The sequence below is a fragment of the Mustelus asterias genome, chromosome 1, assembly GCF_964213995.1.
Source record: "Mustelus asterias chromosome 1, sMusAst1.hap1.1, whole genome shotgun sequence".
In the NCBI taxonomy this organism is placed as follows: Eukaryota; Metazoa; Chordata; class Chondrichthyes; order Carcharhiniformes; family Triakidae; genus Mustelus; species Mustelus asterias.
Window position 1 is genome coordinate 1,930,408 of NC_135801.1, and position 19,210 is coordinate 1,949,617.

At 48.5% G+C, this 19,210-nt stretch overlaps 1 protein-coding gene across 1 annotated transcript in view; it reads right to left on the reverse strand.

The window, feature by feature from the left end:
* nfkb1 (nuclear factor of kappa light polypeptide gene enhancer in B-cells 1) overlaps positions 1 to 19,210 on the reverse strand; it is a 102,497-nt gene that overhangs the window by 23,575 nt on the left and 59,712 nt on the right. Inside the window, exons 12-17 of the mRNA XM_078201483.1 lie at positions 15,515 to 15,634; positions 14,261 to 14,356; positions 11,346 to 11,498; positions 10,335 to 10,476; positions 6,483 to 6,597; positions 262 to 469 (exon numbers count right to left, since the gene is read on the reverse strand). Of these exons, the coding sequence (XP_078057609.1) occupies positions 262 to 469; positions 6,483 to 6,597; positions 10,335 to 10,476; positions 11,346 to 11,498; positions 14,261 to 14,356; positions 15,515 to 15,634 (834 nt within the window). The remainder of the gene's footprint in view (positions 1 to 261; positions 470 to 6,482; positions 6,598 to 10,334; positions 10,477 to 11,345; positions 11,499 to 14,260; positions 14,357 to 15,514; positions 15,635 to 19,210) is intronic.

Genomic DNA, 19,210 nt, shown 5'->3' on the forward strand with positions numbered 1-19,210 from the left:
ATTCTGCTAATTCTAATAAAACCTTTGTGAGGAATAGGGACCCCAAATAATTGTCTTTTTCAGTGCAAGACATTATGTCCCCCACCTCAATAATGAGATTCAACAAATCAGCACTGTGAAGATGAGCCTGCCCCCCCCCCCCCCCCCCCCGAGACTGGGGCTCAGTCGCTGACGTGCCCCCTCCCCCCCGAGACTGGGGCTCAGTCGCTGACGTGCCCCCTCCCCCCCGAGACTGGGGCTCAGTCGCTGACGTGTACAAACCTGCGTTATTTGGCAGATGGAGGAGTTCTCGGACAGCCTTGCTTCTTCTGTTCAGCAGGACACTGAGCATTTTCACATCTCCCTGTTCCGCAGCCAGGTGTAGAACGGAGTTACTGTGACAATCCAGGAGAGCCACGTCAGCTCCAGCCTGGAGCAGTGACTCCACCACCTCACCCTGCTTTGTGATAACTGCCAGGTGCAATGGAGTCTGAAAAAGAAACATTGCTGAATTTGTGCCCAGTTCAGACAGACCCACTGGTCAATATTAGAGCAAACCAAGAGCTTTGGTAATAATAGCTTCTGTTGGGTTGGAGCAGGGATGGAAATGGTACATCCCAGTGATCCAGTGTTCTTGTGTACAAGGCACCCTCTTAAAACTGAAGTAAACGGGAATCATGGTGAAAAATCCCAATTTCCCCACTTTCCTTGGATTTGGGAACAGTCCCATCAGATTGGAAATTGACAAATGTTACATGGCTTTTCAAGGAAGGAGCGAAATCAATGAAATACAGATCAATTAGCCTGAAATCAGTCACTGGGAAAATATTGGAATCCTTATGGACGGCACAGTGGTTAGCACTGCTGCCTCACAGCACCAGGGACCCGGGTTTGATTCCCGGCTTGGGTCACTGGCTGTGCGGAGTCTGCACGTTCTCCCAGTGTCTGCGTGGGTTTCCTCCGGGTGCTCTGGCTTCCTCCCACAGTCCAAAAGACATACCGGTTAAGTACATTGGCCATGTTAAATTCTCCCTCAGTGTACCCGAACAGGCGCCGGAGTGTGGCGACTAGCGGACTTTCACAGTAACTTCATTGCAGTGTTAATGTAAGCCTACTTGTGACGCTAATAAAGAAACTTAAACTTATTTAGGAAGTCTTAACATTATATTTAGAAAAGCATAGTATGATCAGAACAAGTCAACATAGTTTCATTAAAGGAAAGTCCTGTTTGAGAAATCTATTCGAGCTTTTGGAGAATGTAATTAGTGGGGAAAATGAAGGGGAACCAATAGGTGCAGTATACCTGGATTTCAGAAAAGCATTCAATAAGATGGCAAAGGTAGGCAAGATAATGACTCATGGAGTTGGGAGTAATATATTCATACAGGTTGAGAATTGGTTAACAAACAGCAAACAAAGAGTTGACAGCAATGGAGTATATTCAAATTTGATTTGATTTATTTTTGTCACGTATTGCTGTACAGTGAAAAGTATTGTTTCTTGTGCGCTATACAGTGCACTATACCGAGTACGTCCAGGCAAATTGGCAAGCAGTGAATAGTGGAGTGTCGCAAGGATCAATGCTGAGGCCTCAGCTATCTGTATTACTGACTGCAATGAAGAGGCAGAGCGTAGTGCATCACCTTTGCGGAACTACAAAGCTAGTTGGAAAGGTAAGCTGTGGGAAAGACAGTGAAATTGCAGAGACAGATTCAGTGAATAGGCAACATTTTGATTTATTGTCACATGTATTAACATACAGTGAAAAGTATTGTTTCTTGCAAGCTATGCAGACAAAGCATACCGTTCATAGAGAAGGAAAGAGTGCAGAATGTAGTGTTACAGTCATAGCTAGTGTGTAGAGAAAGATCAACTTAATGCAAGGTAAGTTCATTCAAAAGTCTGACAGCAGCAGGGAAGAAGCTGTTCTTGAGTCGGTTGGTACGTGACCTCAGACTTTTGTATCTTTTTCCCAACGGAAGAAGGTGGAAGAGAGAATGTCTGGGTTGCGTGGGGGCTGCTTTGCCGAGGCAGATGGGGTATAATGGCAGGAAGTGTGAAGTTATTCACTTTGATTGTAAGAATCGAAAAATATTTCTAGGTGTTGATGTGCAAATAGACTTGGGTGCGCTGGCACAAGGAATGCAGAGCGTTAGCATGCAGGTACAGCAAGCAATTCGGAAGGCAAATGACACGTTGGCTTTTACTGCAAGGGGATTAGAGCTTTGTGGGTAAGACTACATCTGGATTGCAGTGTGCAGTTTTGGTCTCCACATTTAAGAAAGGATTTACTTGCATCAGAGGCGGTACAGTAAAGATCCATTGGATTGGTCCCTTGAATGAGGGGTTAGGGTTATGATGTCCAATGATGAAAAGCTCAATGAATTCCGAAATTCTCTGGAGTTTACAAGATCATAGAAAGAATCATAGAAACCCTACAGTGCAGAAGGAGGCCATTCGGCCCATCGAGTCTGCACCGACCACAATCCCACCCAGGCCCTACCCCCACATATTTACCCGCTAATCCCACTAACCTATGCATCTCAGGACTCTAAGGGGCAATTTTTAACCTGGCCAATCAACCTAACCCGCACATCTTTGGACTGTGGGAGGAAACCGGAGCACCCGGAGGAAACCCACGCAGACACGAGGAGAATGTGCAAACTCCACACAGACAGTGACCCAAGCTGGGAATCGAACCCGGGACCCTGGAGCTGTGAAGCAGCAGTGCTAACCACTGTGCTACCGTGCTGCCCTAGATCTCATCGAAAACAAAATTCTGAAGGGGTTTGATCGGATGGATGTGGAAAGATTGTTTCCCCAGGCTGGGGAATCTAAAACACGGGGCACAGTCTCAGGACGAAGGGCCAATCATTGAGGACAGATGAAAAGGAATTACTTCACTGAAAGGACTGTGAATTTTGGGAATTTTCGGCCCAGAGGGATCAATGGAAAAGATCAACAAAGCTGTCAAAAAAATGGGAAGCCTGAAAATTTGGAGCATTTTGTAATTCTGCAAAGGACGACCAAGAAAAAGATTAAGGGGAAAATAGAATACGAGAGAAAACTAGCGAGAAACGGCAATGGACCCACTATATTGGTGTAAAGGCCTCTGTATGAGAAATGTGGGACATTACAAACAGCATCAGGAGAATTTATAATGGTGAATAAGGATACTTTGTGTCCATCTTCACAGAGAAAAATGGAAAATGCAAAGGCCCTCCTACAAATAACGGAGAATCAGAAGACTAGTGTAAATTAAAAACTGCAAGATATTACCACTGGTGGCGCCGGAGTGAGGCGGCTTCTTGCAAGCTGTGCCCAGCGTACCTTCAAATTTTATCTTTTACTTTCGCTCTGTGCTTCTAAAACTTCATTCCAACTCTTTTAAATTCTCTAACTATGCTATGACTGTAATGTTACATTCTGCACTCCTTTCCTTCTCTATGAACAGTATGCTTTGTCTGTATAGCGCGCAAGAAACAATACTTTTCACTGTATACTAATACATGTGACAATAATAAATCAAATAAATCAAAATTAGAGACATTAACGGGATTTAAATTAAATAAACCCCCAGGACATGTTCTACATTTAATGTAGTCTACTTGGATTTCGGCGAGGCTTTAGACATGGTCCCACAGGGGAGACTGATAGAGAAACTAAAAGCCCATGGGATCCAAGGAAATTTGGCAAATTGGATCCAGAACTGGCGAAGTGGCAGGAAGCAGAGGGTGATGGTCGAGGGGTATTTTTCAAACTGAAAGACTTTGTCCAGTGGGGTCCCACAGGGATCAGTGTGGGGCCCTTACTGTTTGTGGTTTATATAAATGATTTAGACTTGAATGTAGGAAGTTTGATCAGTAAGTTTGTGGATGATAGGAACATTGGTAGAGTGGTAAATAGTGAGGAGGATAGCCTTAGATTACAGGCGGATATAGACGGCTGGTCAGATGGTCTGGTCAGTGGGAGATGGAATTCAATCCGGATCAGTGTGAGATGATGCACTTGGGCAGGACAAACAAGACAAAGGAATGCATGAACGGCAGGACCCTGGGAAGCACCGAGGATCAGAGGGACCTTGGTGTGAATGTACACCGGTCCCTTAAGGTAGGACAGACTCAACCCCCGTACAGTAACCAGGGATAGGAAATAAATACTGACACTTATCTCAAAAGCAAATAAACTCCAAAACTTCCTGGATTTGAGTGTTCAGGTAAAATAAAACCATTAGAAGATTCTAGCTGCATCCTGGGTTTTATAAATAGGACTATAGAGAACTGAAGGAAGGAAACAATGAGAACTTTCGATAAAGTATTGCTTTGTTAAAAATATGGCACCACAGAAAGCCCAGAGCTCAAAGTGTGGATGATGCAGCAACATAAAACCGAAGGTGAAATCATCTTCTTGGGAAGTTACAGACGGTCATCAATTTCCAATTCTGGCAAAGAGGAAACACTTTGGAGGAATTTCTTTGCAGTGGATGGTTAGATCAGGGAATATTTAAGCTCAAGGAGTGTCTGAGATACAGAGCAGTGCATCTTTCCAGGGAAATTTGCATAAATATGTGAAACACAGACTACGGGGAGAGCGGGGCAGTGGGATTAGTTAGGGGATTGATACAGGGCTATGGGGAGAGAGCGGGACAGTGGGATTAGTTTGGGGATTGATACAGGGCTATGGGGAGAGAGCGGGACAGTGGGATTAGTTAGGGGATTGATACAGGGCTATGGGAAGAGAGTGGGACAGTGGGATTAGTTAGGGGATTGATACAGGGCTATGGGAAGAGAGTGGGACAGTGGGATTAGTTTGGGGATTGATACAGGGCTATGGGGAGAGAGCGGGACAGTGGGATTAGTTAGGGAATTGATACAGGGCTATGGGGAGAGAGCGGGGCAGTGGCATTAATTTGGGATTGATACAGGGCTATGGGAAGAGAGCGGGACAGTGGGATTAGTTTGGGGATTGATACAGGGCTATGGGAAAGAGTGGGCAGTGGGTTTAATTTGGGATTGATACAGGGCTATGGGGAGAGAGCGGGGCAGTGGGATTAGTTTGGGGATTGATACAGGGCTATGGGGAGAGAGCGGGGCAGTGGGATTAGTTTGGGGATTGATACAGGGCTATGGGAAAGAGTGGGCAGTGGGTTTAATTTGGGATTGATACAGGGCTATGGGGAGAGAGCGGGGCAGTGGGATTAGTTTGGGGATTGATACAGGGCTATGGGGAGAGAGCGGGGCAGTGGGATTAGTTTGGGGATTGATACAGGGCTATGGGGAGAGAGCGGGGCAGTGGGATTAGTTTGGAGATTGATACAGGGCTATGGGGGTAGAGTGGGGCAGTGGGATTAGTTTGGGGATTGATACAGAGCTATGGGGAGAGAATGGGGCAATGGGATTAGTTTGGGGATTGATACAGGGCTATGGGAAAGAGTGGGCAGTGGGTTTAATTTGGGATTGATACAGGGCTATGGGGAGAGAGCGGGGCAGTGGGATTAGTTTGGGGATTGATACAGGGCTATGGGGAGAGAGTGGGGCAATGGGATTAGTTTGGGGATTGATACAGGGCTATGGGGAGAAAGCGGGGCAGTGGGATTAGTTTGGGGATTGATACAGGGCTATGGGAAAGAGTGGGGCAGTGGGTTTAATTTGGGATTGATACAGGGCTATGGGGAGAGAGTGGGGCAATGGGATTAGTTTGGAGATTGATGCAGGGCTATGGGGAGAGAACGGGGCAATGGGATTAGTTTGGGGATTGATACAGGGCTATAGGGAGAGAGCGGGGCAGTGGGATCAGTTTGGGATTGATACAGGGCTATGGGGAGAGAGCGGGGCAGTGTGTATCATTTGGGATTGATAGAAGGCAATGGGGAGAGAGCAGGGCAGTGGGATTAATTTGGGATTGATACAGGGCTATGGGGAGAGAGCGGGGGCAGTGGGTTTAATTTGGGATTGATACAAGGCTATGGGGAGAGAGCGGAGGGCAATGGGATTAGTTTGGGGATTGATACAGGGCTATGGGGAGAAATGGGGGGCAATGGGATTAGTCTGGGGATTGATACAGTCTTGTGGGGAGAGAATGGGGGGGCAGTGGGATTAGTTTGGAATTGCTCGAACAACAATTCTGCACAGACCAGATGGGCTGAATGGCATGCTCTGTGTCATAAACTTGTTGATTTTACTCCAGCTCTGAGTTATACTGGTGGGTCATTACACCCACTGTACCAAAAACATGATTGAACAGAAAGATTAAAGCCATTTGTATTTTTTTAAAGGGATCCGATATGTAAATACGGATTGTTATTTAACAGCAATATTAACCAGATAGAAAGTGTCAGACAATCTGATTCAGCCAATGTCGAGAATTCTCATTTCAAGAATCAAATTAATCATCTGTTTGAAATTCAATTCCTGAATTCTAACAAGTACCTGAATCAAAACATTCTCGTTATGCAGCTAACGAGCCAGTGAAGCTCTGAGGGCTCGATAAGGAATAAAACGTACCTGATAAAGATCATTCCTCATGTTGATGATGTCTTGCCCAGGAAGGCTAACGATAACTTGTAAAAGGTGTTTAGCCACCACAGGCTGGAGATGAATAATTGCGAGATGTAAAGCCCTGAGTCAGGACAAAGAGACAGAGGAAAATCATTCAATGTGGCAATCTTCATAGTTTGAACATTCTGGCTGAGTGAGTCAGTATTTCTGGGTAATGCAAACAATTTAAGTCTTTCGGCACTCCGTTTTAAATCTTAATGCTATTTGCCTTTTCTCAATCTGTATTTGAATTGATTGAACAATTTTGATGTTAAAAAAGGAAGAAATTTGCGGTATAGGAAGAGAAATGATTTCACTCAGAGGATTGTGAATTTGAATTCTCTACCGGAGAGAGTTGTGAATGTTCCCTTGCTCGATGTATTTAAGGCTGAGATGGACAGATTGTTGGTGTCTTAGTGAGTCAATGGTTATGGGAGTGGGTGGGAAAGTGGGACTGAGGTGCAAGAACATCCATGATCGCATTGAATGGTGGAGAAGGCTCGATGGGCCGAATGGTCTGCTCCTATTTCCTATCACCTTTTCTCCTCCTTTCCCACTTGGCTTTATCCAGTTGTCCCTTCTGTAGAATTATTGCTGATTTTCCATCACCAATGTCTACTGTCTCCACTATTCGAAGCTGGTCTCCGTACCAAAGAACATTCCAGTCAGATTTTATCAGTAAAACCGCACACAACACTTCACCAGCCAATCCTTGCACTTTGCAAATTTAATAAATCCTTTTTCATCTTCCACAGTTTTCTGGTTCAGGCTATTCACTAACCCACTTCAACAGTTCCTACTGTGGCAAAAAAGCTCTGACCTGAGGCTGGAACAGGTGACACACCAAAGAGAACCATCCAATCATCTGGGTGGTGAAGGGAGATTTGAACACCAAAGTTGTCCATGACGAGGGTTAAATGCTGTAGGTTGTGATACTGGAAACTTCCACGCCCCTTTCTCAAAACTTACTTCATTTATCATTCCGAGGGAAGATGGAACTAATAAGATTGACCTTGAGAAAACAATGACTAAAAATGGTCGAATTGTACAATATTCTGGGGTGCTTTATTTCAAGGTTTATATTTTTGTAAATATTTGAGAACTTGCTTATGTTAAGGTAGCTGCAAAAGGTATGATTTTATTGACCCTGACACAGCTCGCAAAGTGGGAATGATGTGGGATTTAGGGTTAAAATGGGGTCTGGGAGGGTTCAGGTCCTGGCCCAGACACCTGAGCCCAGAAGCAAGGTTGATACTCGCAGTGCCAGTACTGAGGGAGTGCCGCACTGTCAGAGGGTCAGTACTGAGGGAGTACCGCACTGTCAGAGGGTCAGTACTGAGGGAGTGCCGCACTGTCAGAGGGTCAGTACTGAGGGAGTGCCGCACTGTCAGAGGGTCAGTACTGAGGGAGTGCCGCACTGTCAGAGGGTCAGTACTGAGGGAGTGCCGCACTGTCAGAGGGTCAGTACTGAGGGAGTGCCGCACTGTCAGAGGGTCAGTACTGAGGGAGTGCCGCACTGTCAGAGGGTCAGTACTGAGGGAGTGCCGCACTGTCAGAGGGTCAGTACTGAAGCAGTGCCGCACTGTCAGAGGGTCAGTACTGAGGGAGTGCCGCACTGTCAGAGGGTCAGTACTGAGGGAGTGCCGCACTGTCAGAGGGTCAGTACTGAGGGAGTGCCGCACTGTGAGAGGGTCAGTACTGAGGGAGTGCCGCACTGTCAGAGGGTCAGTACTGAGGGAGTGCCGCACTGTCAGAGGGTCAGTACTGAGGGAGTGCCGCACTGTCAGAGGGTCAGTACTGAGGGAGTGCCGCACTGTCAGAGGGTCAGTACTGAGGGAGTGCCGCACTGTCAGAGGGTCAGTACTGAGGGAGTGCCGCACTGTCAGAGGGTCAGTACTGAGGGAGTGCCGCACTGTCAGAGGGTCAGTACTGAGGGAGTGCCGCACTGTCAGAGGGTCAGTACTGAGGGAGTGCCGCACTGTCAGAGGGTCAGTACTGAGGGAGTGCCGCACTGTCAGAGGGTCAGTACTGAGGGAGTGCCGCACTGTCAGAGGGTCAGTACTGAGGGAGTGCCGCACTGTCAGAGGGTCAGTACTGAGGGAGTGCCGCACTGTCAGAGGGTCAGTACTGAGGGAGTGCCGCACTATCAGAGGGTCAGTACTGAGGGAGTGCCGCACTGTCAGAGGGTCAGTACTGAGGGAGTGCCACACTGTCAGAGGGTCAGTACTGAGGGAGTGCCGCACTGTCAGAGGGTCAGTACTGAGGGAGTGCCGCACTGTCAGAGGGTCAGTACTGAGGGAGGGCCGCACTGTCAGAGGGTCAGTACTGAGGGAGTGACGCACTGTCAGAGGGTCAGTACTGAGGGAGTGCCGCACTGTCAGAGAGTCAGTACTGAGGGAGTGCCGCACTATCAGAGGGTCAGTACTGAGGGAGTGCCGCACTGTCAGAGGGTCAGTACTGAGGGAGTGCCGCACTGTCAGAGGGTCAGTACTGAGGGAGTGCCGCACTGTCAGAGGGTCAGTACTGAGGGAGTGCCGCACTGTCTGAGGGTCAGTACTGAGGGAGTGCTGCACTGTCAGAGGGTCAGTACTGAGGGAGTGCCGCACTGTCAGAGGGTCAGTACTGAGGGAGTGCCGCACTGTCAGAGGGTCAGTACTGAGGGAGTGCCGCACTATCAGAGGGTCAGTACTGAGGGAGTGCCGCACTGTCAGAGGGTCAGTACTGAAGCAGTGCCGCACTGTCAGAGGGTCAGTACTGAGGGAGTGCTGCACTGTCAGAGGGTCAGTACTGAGGGAGTGCTGCACTGTCAAGGGGCAGTACTGAGGAAGTGCTGCACTGTCAGAGGGTCAGTACTGGGGGAGTGCTGCACTGTCAGAGGGTCAGTGCTGAGAGAATGCAGCACTGTCAGAGGGTCATTACTAAGGGAGTACTGCACTGTTAGAGAATCAGTAGTGAGGGAGATCTGCACTGTCAGAGGGTCAGTACTGAGGAAGTGCTGCACTGTCAGGGGGTCAGTACTGAGGGAGTGCTGCACTGTCAGAGGGTCAGTACTGAGGAAGTGCCGCACTGTCAGGGGGTCAGTAGTGAGGGAGTGCCGCACTGTCAGGGGGTCAGTACTGAGGGAGTGCTGCACTGTCAGAGGGTCAGTGCTGAGGGAGTGCTGCACTGTCAGAGGGTCAGTACTGAGGGAGTGCCGCACTGTCAGAGGGTCAGTACTGAGGGAGTGCCGCACTGTCAGAGGGTCAGTGCTGAGGGAGTTCCGCACTGTCAGAGGTCAGCGCTGAGGGAGTGCCGCACTGTCAGAGGGTCAGTGCTGAGGGAGTGCCGCACTGTCAGAGGGTCAGTACTGAGGGAGTGCCGCACTGTCAGAGGGTCAGTGCTGAGGGAGTGCCGCACTGTCAGAGGTGAGACGTTCCTCTCTCTCTTCAGTGGCCAGGAAGGATCCCTGGGCATGGTTTTTAAAAAGAACAGAGAAATTCTCCGACTGTCCTGCTGATAGTTTTCCCTCAACAAAAACAGATTATCCGATCATTATTTAATTGTTCTTTGTGGGGTCTTGCTGTGCACAAATTGACTGCCACGTTTCCCATCTTACAATAGCGACTACACTTCAGAAGTATTTCACTGGCTGTAAAGTGTTTGAGTTTGCAGAATGTATCTTGTGTGGAAAATAAACACTATAGGACCTGATGGGCCGAACAGCCGGTTTCATTGTTGTAAGATCCTATTGGATATTAACTGGAGCCAACCAGCCAGACTTCAATGCCCTCTGCAGTGAGTTACATCGCCAAGAAACAATGACACTTCTGAACAACTCACGTATCTCCATTCTGGTCTTGAACTGCCGTGAGGTGGCGTTGAACAGCGAGCAATATCTTGGCATCACCAGTTACGGAATAATCCAGGAGGGCACTCGCGTGTCGCTCAGCAAGTGTCAAGGCTTTCTCCAGGAAATATTGATCTAAAACCAGTCACCGCACACTTCAGTCACAATTACTTTCAATAACAAACAGGTATTGCATTGTGCAAATATCTTACACTGAACATTGCAATTTTGATAGTTTCTCTCCCGAAGAGAGACATTGACTGTTAAATCCCAGCACTGCAGCGATATAAACCCCAGCGCTGTGTTGTTATAAACCCCAGCGCTGTGTTGTTATAAACCCCAGCGCTGTGTTGTTATAAACCCCAGCGCTGTGTTGTTATAAACCCCAGCACTGTGTTGTTATAAACCCCAGCGCTGTGTTGTTATAAATCCCAGCGCTGTGTTGTTATAAACCCCAGCGCTGTGTTGTTATAAACCCCAGCGCTGTGTTGTTATAAACCCCAGCGCTGTGTTGTTATAAACCCCAGCGCTGTGTTGTTATAAATCCCAGCGCTGTGTTGTTATAAACCCCAGCGCTGTGTTGTTATAAACCCCAGCGCTGTGTTGTTATAAACCCCAGCGCTGTGTTGTTATAAACCCCAGCGCTGTGTTGTTATAAACCCCAGCGCTGTGTTGTTATGAACGTTTTTAGAAACTTCAGCGCCGGGTTTTCAGAAAAGCTGAATACCACAGATTCTGGAAATCAGAAATAAAAAGAGAAAATGCTGGAAATACTCTGATCAGGCAGAGTTAAAAGTCCAGTGAAGTTACTGGCCAATGGTAACCCCCATGATGGTGCTGGTTGAGGGTTCAGTTAAATGTCATGGGGAAATGTTTGGAATTCCTCTTGCTTTTACAGCCAAATTTAATCTTACAGAATGTATTCAACTGACGTTACTCCAACTGAAAGTATTAATAAAAAGGCTGCTCTTTTCACTTTTATCACTAAAGCACAATTGACTTACTTGCTTCTTGAAGTTCTTCTTCTGTTCCTGTTGAATCTGCAGCTTCGGAGTTACTGAGGAACTCTGTGGATTCAGCTGTGGGCTGGTTACTGGATAAGGGATTCCCGGCCAATACCACATCATTGTTGTGATGTTCAGTTGGGTAATTGGCAGCTGCAACAGAATCAAAGTGTCTTTAGTGAAGTTAACTCCTGATTGCTGTATTTCTGAAGAATCAAAACAAGATTTTGAACAGGAAACGCCAAGAGTTAAGCAAAAGTCTACAACCCATGAAATTCTTCATTCCCTCAGCATCAGAAACAAAACCAAATTGTTATTTAATAATGGGTCAGCCAGGTGGACGCAGCAGGAAGAGGGAGATGTGGATTGCATCTAAATTTCTACGCCACAGAAAGAGGCCATTTGATCCATCATGCTTGTGCCAGCTCTTTGAAAGCTATCCCATTCCTCTCCTGTTCTTCCCCCATTGTTCCGAAATGTTCTCCTTTCAAGTTTTTATCCAATTAGATGATCAATTTCTTTTTTATTTATTCAAGGGATGTGGGTTTTGCTGGATAGGCCAGGGTTGAAACTGCTTCCAGAGAATTCCAGATCACAACAACTTACCGTCTGAAAAAATCTCTACCTTTTGATTTTTCTGGCCATCACCTTAAATCCGTCTCCTCCAACTCCTGTCCCACTTACCACAGGATACAGTTTCTCAGATTTGTTGGATTAAAACCCCCACAGGGATGTGAATGCCGGTGTTAATAATTCTCTTTACAATTCTCTGCTTTAAGGAGAACAATCCCAGCTTCTCCAATCTCTCCTCGTAACGACATTTCATAGAATAGAAACCCTACAGTGCAGAAGGAGGCCATTTGGCCCATCGAGTCTGCACCGACCACAATCCCACCCAGGCCCTACCCCCACATATTTTACCCGCTAATCCCTCTAACCTACGCATCTCAGGACTCTAAGGGGCAATTTTTAACCTGGCCAATCAACCTAACCCGCACATCTTTGGACTGTGGGAGGAAACCGGAGTACCCGGAGGAAACCCACGCAGACACGAGGAGAATGTGCAAACTCCACACAGACAGTGACCCGAGCCGGGAATCGAACTCGGGACCCTGGAGCTGTGAAGCAGCAGTGCTAACCACTGTGCTACCGTGCTGCCCTGACATTCCTGATCCCATTCTGGTAAATCTCCTCCACATCCTGTCCAAGACCCTGATGTCCTTCAGTGCCGTGGCCAGAATTGAACACGATCGGGGTGAACCAGTGATTTCTAAAGATTCACCATCAATCCTTTACTCTTGTCGGTTGCCTCGATTAATGGATCTTTGTCTCGATCAGCATCATCAATTTCACCTCCCCCCACCCCCCCTTCCACCCCGTTTCTGCAGCCCAGTTCAAATTGCCCGTTTGTTCATTTTGATTGGTTAATTCCACGGTCCCTGAACACATTCAGAGTGTCTGAAAACCTCTCACAGCCAATCAGTGCCCAAGCTCCTGAATTTGGGGAAGTGGATCTACCCCATGGGGGCAGAATCTGGGAATGTGCCGAGTAAAATGCAACTTCACATTTGGAGACCTCCCTGTGGGCTCGGAGACACGAATGGTGAGTGTTGGTGAGTTGGCAATTTCAGGCCCCCATTGTAAAGGTCGGTGAGGTCGAAGTGGGGGGAACGGGGAAGATGAAACACAAACCCCCATTCGTAACACTGAACCCCCCATTCACAGCCCCGTACCCCCCCAGTCACAGCCCCTTAGCCCCCCCAGTCACAGCCCCTTAGCCCCCCCCAGTCACAGCCCCTTAGCCCCCCCAGTCACAGCCCCTTAGCCCCCCCATTCACAGCCCCGTACCCCCCCATTCACAGCCCCGTCTCTCCCCCCATTCACAGCCCCGTCTCCCCCCCCCCATTCACAGCCCCGTTCCCTCCCCCATTCACAGCCCCATAGCCCCCCCATTCACAGCCCCGTACCCCCCCCATTCACAGCCCCGTACCCCCCCCATTCACAGCCCCGTACCCCCCCCCATTCACAGCCCCGTACCCCCCCCCTTCACAGCCCCATCTCTCCCCCCTTCACAGCCCCATACCCCCCCATTCACAGCCCCTTCTCTCCCCCCCTTCACAGCCCCATACCCCCCCATTCACAGCCCCGTCTCTCCCCCCCTTCACAGCCCCGTACCCCCCCCATTCACAGCCCCATCTCTCCCCCCATTCACAGCCCCATCTCTCCCCCCATTCACAGCCCCATACCCCCCCATTCACAGCCCCGTCTCTCCCCCCATTCACAGCCCCATACCCCCTCCATTCACAGCCCTGTACCCCCCCCTTCACAGCCCCGTACCCCCCCCCATTCACAGCCCCGTACCCCCCTCCTATTCACAGCCCCGTACCCCCCCATTCACAGCCCCGTACCCCCCTCCCATTCACAGCCCCGTACCCCCCTCCCATTCACAGCCCTGTAGCCCCCCCATTCACAGCCCCGTACCCCCCTCCTATTCACAGCCCCGTACCCCCCCCATTCACAGCCCCGTACCCCCCTCCCATTCACAGCCCCGTACCCCCCTCCTATTCACAGCCCCGTACCCCCCCATTCACAGCCCCGTACCCCCCTCCCATTCACAGCCCCGTACCCCCCTCCCATTCACAGCCCTGTAGCCCCCCCATTCACAGCCCCGTACCCCCGTCCTATTCACAGCCCCGTACCCCCCCCATTCACAGCCCCGTACCCCCCTCCCATTCACAGCCCCGTATCCCCCTCCCATTCACAGCCCTGTAGCCCCCCCATTCACAGCCCTGTAGCCCCCCCATTCACAGCCCCGTACCCCCCCCATTCACAGCCCCGTACAGCTCGCTGAACATTTAGCAGAAACTCTAAAATGCGTTCTCTGTTTATTGTTGAATTCAATGCTGCAATTTTACCGTGCTTCATTCCCGTGCTGGAGTTTGTCGCTCCGGGGGGATACGTGTAATTTCCATAGTTGGAATACCCTTGAAATCCAGCAAAGTAATTGGAACCTGGAAAAACAAAAACAGAATGGAAATTGAGAAGAGCAGTGAATTAACCCAGCCTCGTATTGCAGTGATACAACTCAACCCTCACCTTAGCAACACCTCCCGACTCCCCGGCACCTTGCCAGCTCCTCCCGGGCTCCCCGGCACCCACCGGTTCCTTCCCGGCACCTCCCAGTTCCCTGCCTCCCACCGGCACCTTCCCGACTCCCCAATACTAACTATTCCAATCTTCTGTCAAACACCAGGGAAAGAGGAGGCAATATCCAGAAAACAGACATTTATTTAGCTTCTCTTCAATTGACTTGAAACACACTGTCCTATTGGTTCAGATATTTGCTTTCCTTACTGACAGTTACCCAATGACCAACACAACAACAATCCGCCCAAACCAGATTCCAATGAGGATATAGAGGGAATTGAGAGTGCGCAAAACAGACTTACAAGGACAAGATCAGAATGACATAGATTCACACATCAGGAAAAGCTGGAAAGGCCCCTCTTCTCTTCAGGGAGTGACTCAAAGATCTCTAGTAGAAGGTTCCAAAATGATGAAAGGTTTCAATAGAGTGAATAGAGAGAGAATGTTTCCTCTCGCAGGGAAGAGCAGAACTAGAGGCCATCAGGATCAGATAGTCACCAAGAAATCCAACAGGGAATTAGGAATAATCCTCTTTACCCAAAATGTGTAACTTGCTACTACAGAGAGTGGTTGAAGTGAATAGTATTGATACGTTTCAGAGGATACGAGGGAGAGTTAGGAGGGTAGATTTGGATGAGAAAGAATGGGATGAGGTTCGTGTGGAGCATAAACGCCAGCATGGAGTGGTCAGGCCGAATGGCCTGTTTCTGTGTCATATATCCCATGGAATTCTATGAACCACAATTGATAAAATATTTATTGAAAGTGATGAAATTTCACTGTGGGTCCAGAGCACAGGCCGACAGGAATCTGGATGGATTTCATTCCAATGGGTGGATTGTATCGTATGGGCAGTGTACACCTGAACTTTCAATATGTGCTTCCACTAATCCAAACACAGTCCAGCAGAGACTAACACAATACAGTGAAACACCAACTCATGCCACCAACTTACTACTCAGATAGTCAATCAAAGTCCACCTCTGAGTGACCTTTCCACTGGTAACTCGTGTTATACTCACACCCGCCTGCTCCGCCCCCTCCTCCATAAAGTCCACCTCCACCTGATCCCGCTCCACCTCCAAAATGGTCCGAGAAATTCGGCAAAAGTTTCAGTCGCTTCCTTTGTACTTCTTCCTTGTCTGGGGAGAACAGGAAACAAGCGTCACACAGGAGCGTCACACAGGAGCGTCACACAGGAGCGTATATAAACACCTCACATGTAAACATCATTCTTTTGGCTTTCACTCTGAAAGGGCCATGATGATTGAAGGGTTTAAGATTATATTTGTTGCTACACTTTAGGAACTGTTACTAAAGTTCTGGACAATGACTTCTGACAGATTATATTTGTACAGCTTCTGACTGTATTTACACAGTGTCATTAATGTGAGGCTGCTTCACAGGAGCAATTATTAAACAGGATTTGACACTAAGCCACATACGGAGATATGAAGACGCGTGAACAGAAACATGAAGGGAAAGTTAAAGTTTATTTATTAGTCACAAGTAAGGCTTAAATTAACACTGCAGTGAAGTTACTGTGAAATTCCCCGAGTCGACACAGTCCAGCACCTGTTCGGGTCAATGTACCTGACCAGCACATCTTTCAGAATGTGGGAGGAAACTGGAGCACCCGGAGGAAACCCACGCAGACACAGGGAGAATGTGCAGACTCCACACAGACAGTGACCCAAGCCGGGAATCGAAGCCGGGTCCCTGGCACTGTGCCACCGTGCCGCCCAAGGGGGGTTTATGGAATATCTTAAAGTGAGACACAGCGGGGTTTAGGGAGGGACTTCCTGAGAGACAGACAGGTTTAGGAGGAAACTCCTGAGCTCAGGGTTCAGGCAGCTGAAGACACGGCGCTCAATAATTAAAATCAGAGATGTTCAAGAAGCCAGAACCAGAAAGGTGCAGCGATGTCAGAGGGTTATGGGGCTGAAGGAGATTACAGAAACAGAGAGGATGAGGACAGGGAGGGGATGAATCAGGCACCAGACTGCGGAAGTGAGACATTGGCCACGATTTTCCCCAAAAATGACAAAGTGTCATAACGCCGAGACACTGGAACATTCCGCACCGGCTGCAATTGCTCCACATGCAGTCATTTCTGGGAGAGCGGTGCGGTGCTTGCCGGATCAGAGAGGGGTGGGGCTGTCGGTGAGCCCACCTGCAAGGCCATTGGTACCGGTTTGGAAGGTGTCCCGATCTCAGAGTGCACTGGGGGACCTCCCCACCCCACCCCTCCCCCTCCTCACCCCTCCCACAAAGACATGGGGACTTCCTCCTGCTCAGTCGTGGCTTGTTTCCCCACCCCCTCCCCAATACGGATCGGAGCATCCGGGACCTCCTAGTGGGTCTCCCTACATAACCCCTCCGCCTTCACAAACCCCCATCGTAGCCGACCCCCGCCTCCCATCATTGCCCCCGGCACATACCCCATCCCCGGCACAGGCCCCTTGGCACTGCCAGTGTCCAATTGGCACTATCAGCTGGACACTACCCAGCCATGTCCCTGACCGCTCAGGGGCTTCACTGGTCTCCGAGCCTGCCCCGAAGGGCCATTGCACCTGGTCTCTGCCAGTGGGGACGAGTAGTGATTCCCACCGCACCCGAGGGTCGGAGGATTCTGGGAGAACCGATGTCGAATGGGCTCAGCATATTTAAATGCTACTTCAAATCGGTCTTGGACGTAGAGTCTTAGAGGTTTACAGCATGGAAACAGGCCCTTCGGCCCAACTTGTCCATGCTGCCCTTTTATTTTTAAAACCCCTAAACTAATCCCAATTGCCCGCATTTGGCCCATATCCCTCTATACCCATCGTACCCATGTAACTATCTAAATGCTTTTTAAAAGATAAAATTGTACCCGCCTCTACTACTACCTCTGGCAGCTTGTTCCAGACACTCACCACCCTCTGTGTGAAAAAATTGGACACTTTTGTATCTCTCCCCTTAAACCTATGCCCTCTAGTTTTAGACTCCCCTACCTTTGGGAAAAGATATTGAGTATCTACCTTGTCTATTCCCCTCATTATTTTATAGACCTCTATAAGGTCACCCCTCAGCCTCCAACGCTCCAGAGAAAAAAGTCCCAGTCTATTCAGCCTCTCCTTATAACTCAATCCATCAAGTCCCGGTAGCATCCTAGTAAATCTTTTCTGCACTCTTTCTAGTTTAATAATATCCTTTCTATAATAGGGTGACCAGAATTGCACACAGTATTCCAAGTGTGGCCTTACCAATGTCTTGTACAACTTCAACAAGACTTCCCAACTCCTGTATTCAGTGTTCTGACCGATGAAACCAAGCATTCCGAATGCCTTCTTCACCACTCTGTCCACCCGTGACTCCACTTTCAATGAGCTATGAACATGTATCCCTAGATCTCTTTGTTCTGTAACTCTCCCCAACGCCCTAACATTAACTGAGTAAGTCCTGCCCTGGTTCAATCTACCAAAATGCATCACCTCGCATTTGTCTAAATTAAACTCCATCTGCCATTCGTCAGCCCACTGGCCCAATTGATCAAGATCCCACTGCAATTGGAGATAACCTTCCTCACTGTCCAACATGCCAACAATCTTGGTGTCATCTGCAAACTTATTAACCATGCCCCCTATATTTTCATCCAAATCATTAATATAAATGACAAATAACAGTGGGCCCAGCACTGGTCCTGAGGCACACCGTTGGTCACAGGCCTCCAGTTTGAAAAACAACTCTCTACAACCACCCTCTGGCTTCTGTCAAGAAGCCAATTTTGTATCCATTTAGATACCTCACCCTGGACCCCGTGAGAATTAACTTTATGCAACAACCTCCCATGCGGTACCTTGTCAAAGGCCTTGCTAAGGCCCATGTAGACAACATCAACTACGCTGCTCTCATCTACCTTCTTGGTTACCCCTTCAAAAAACTCAATCAAATTTGTGAGACATGATTTTCCACTCACAAAGCCATGCTGACTGTCCCTAATCAGTCCTTGCATCTCTAAATGCCTGTAGATCCTGTCTCTCAAAATACCTTCCAACAATTTACCCACCACAGATGTGAGGCTCACTGGCCTGTAGTTCCCAGGCTTTTCCCTGCAGCCCTTTTTAAACAAAGGCACAACATTTGCCACTCTCCAATCTTCAGGCACCTCACCCGTGACTATTAATGATTCAAATATCTCGGCTAGAGGACCCGCAATTTCCTCCCTAGCCTCCCACAACGTCCTGGGATATACTTCATCAGATCCCGAAGATTTATCTACCTTGATGCGCTTTAAGACTTCCAGCACCTCCTTCTCTGTAATATGTACACTCCTCAAGACATCAATATTTATTTCCCCAAGTTCCCTAACATCCATGCTTTTCTCAACAGTAAATATTGATGAGAAATATTCATTTAGGATCTCAACCATCTCTTGTGGATCCGCACATAGATTACCTTGTTGATCCTTAAGAGGCCCTACTCTCTCCCTCGTTACTCTTTTGCCCTTTATGTATTTGTAGAAGCTCTTTGGATTCTCCTTTGCCTTATCTGCCAAAACAATCTCGTGTCCCCTTTTTGCTCTCCTGATTTCTCTCTTAACTCTACTCCTACATCCCTTATACTTTTCAAGAGATTCACTTGATCCCAGCTGTCTATGCACTTCATGTGCCTCTTTCTTCTTCTTGACCAGGGCCTCAATATCCCAAGTTATCCAGGGTTCCCGACTTCTGCCAGCC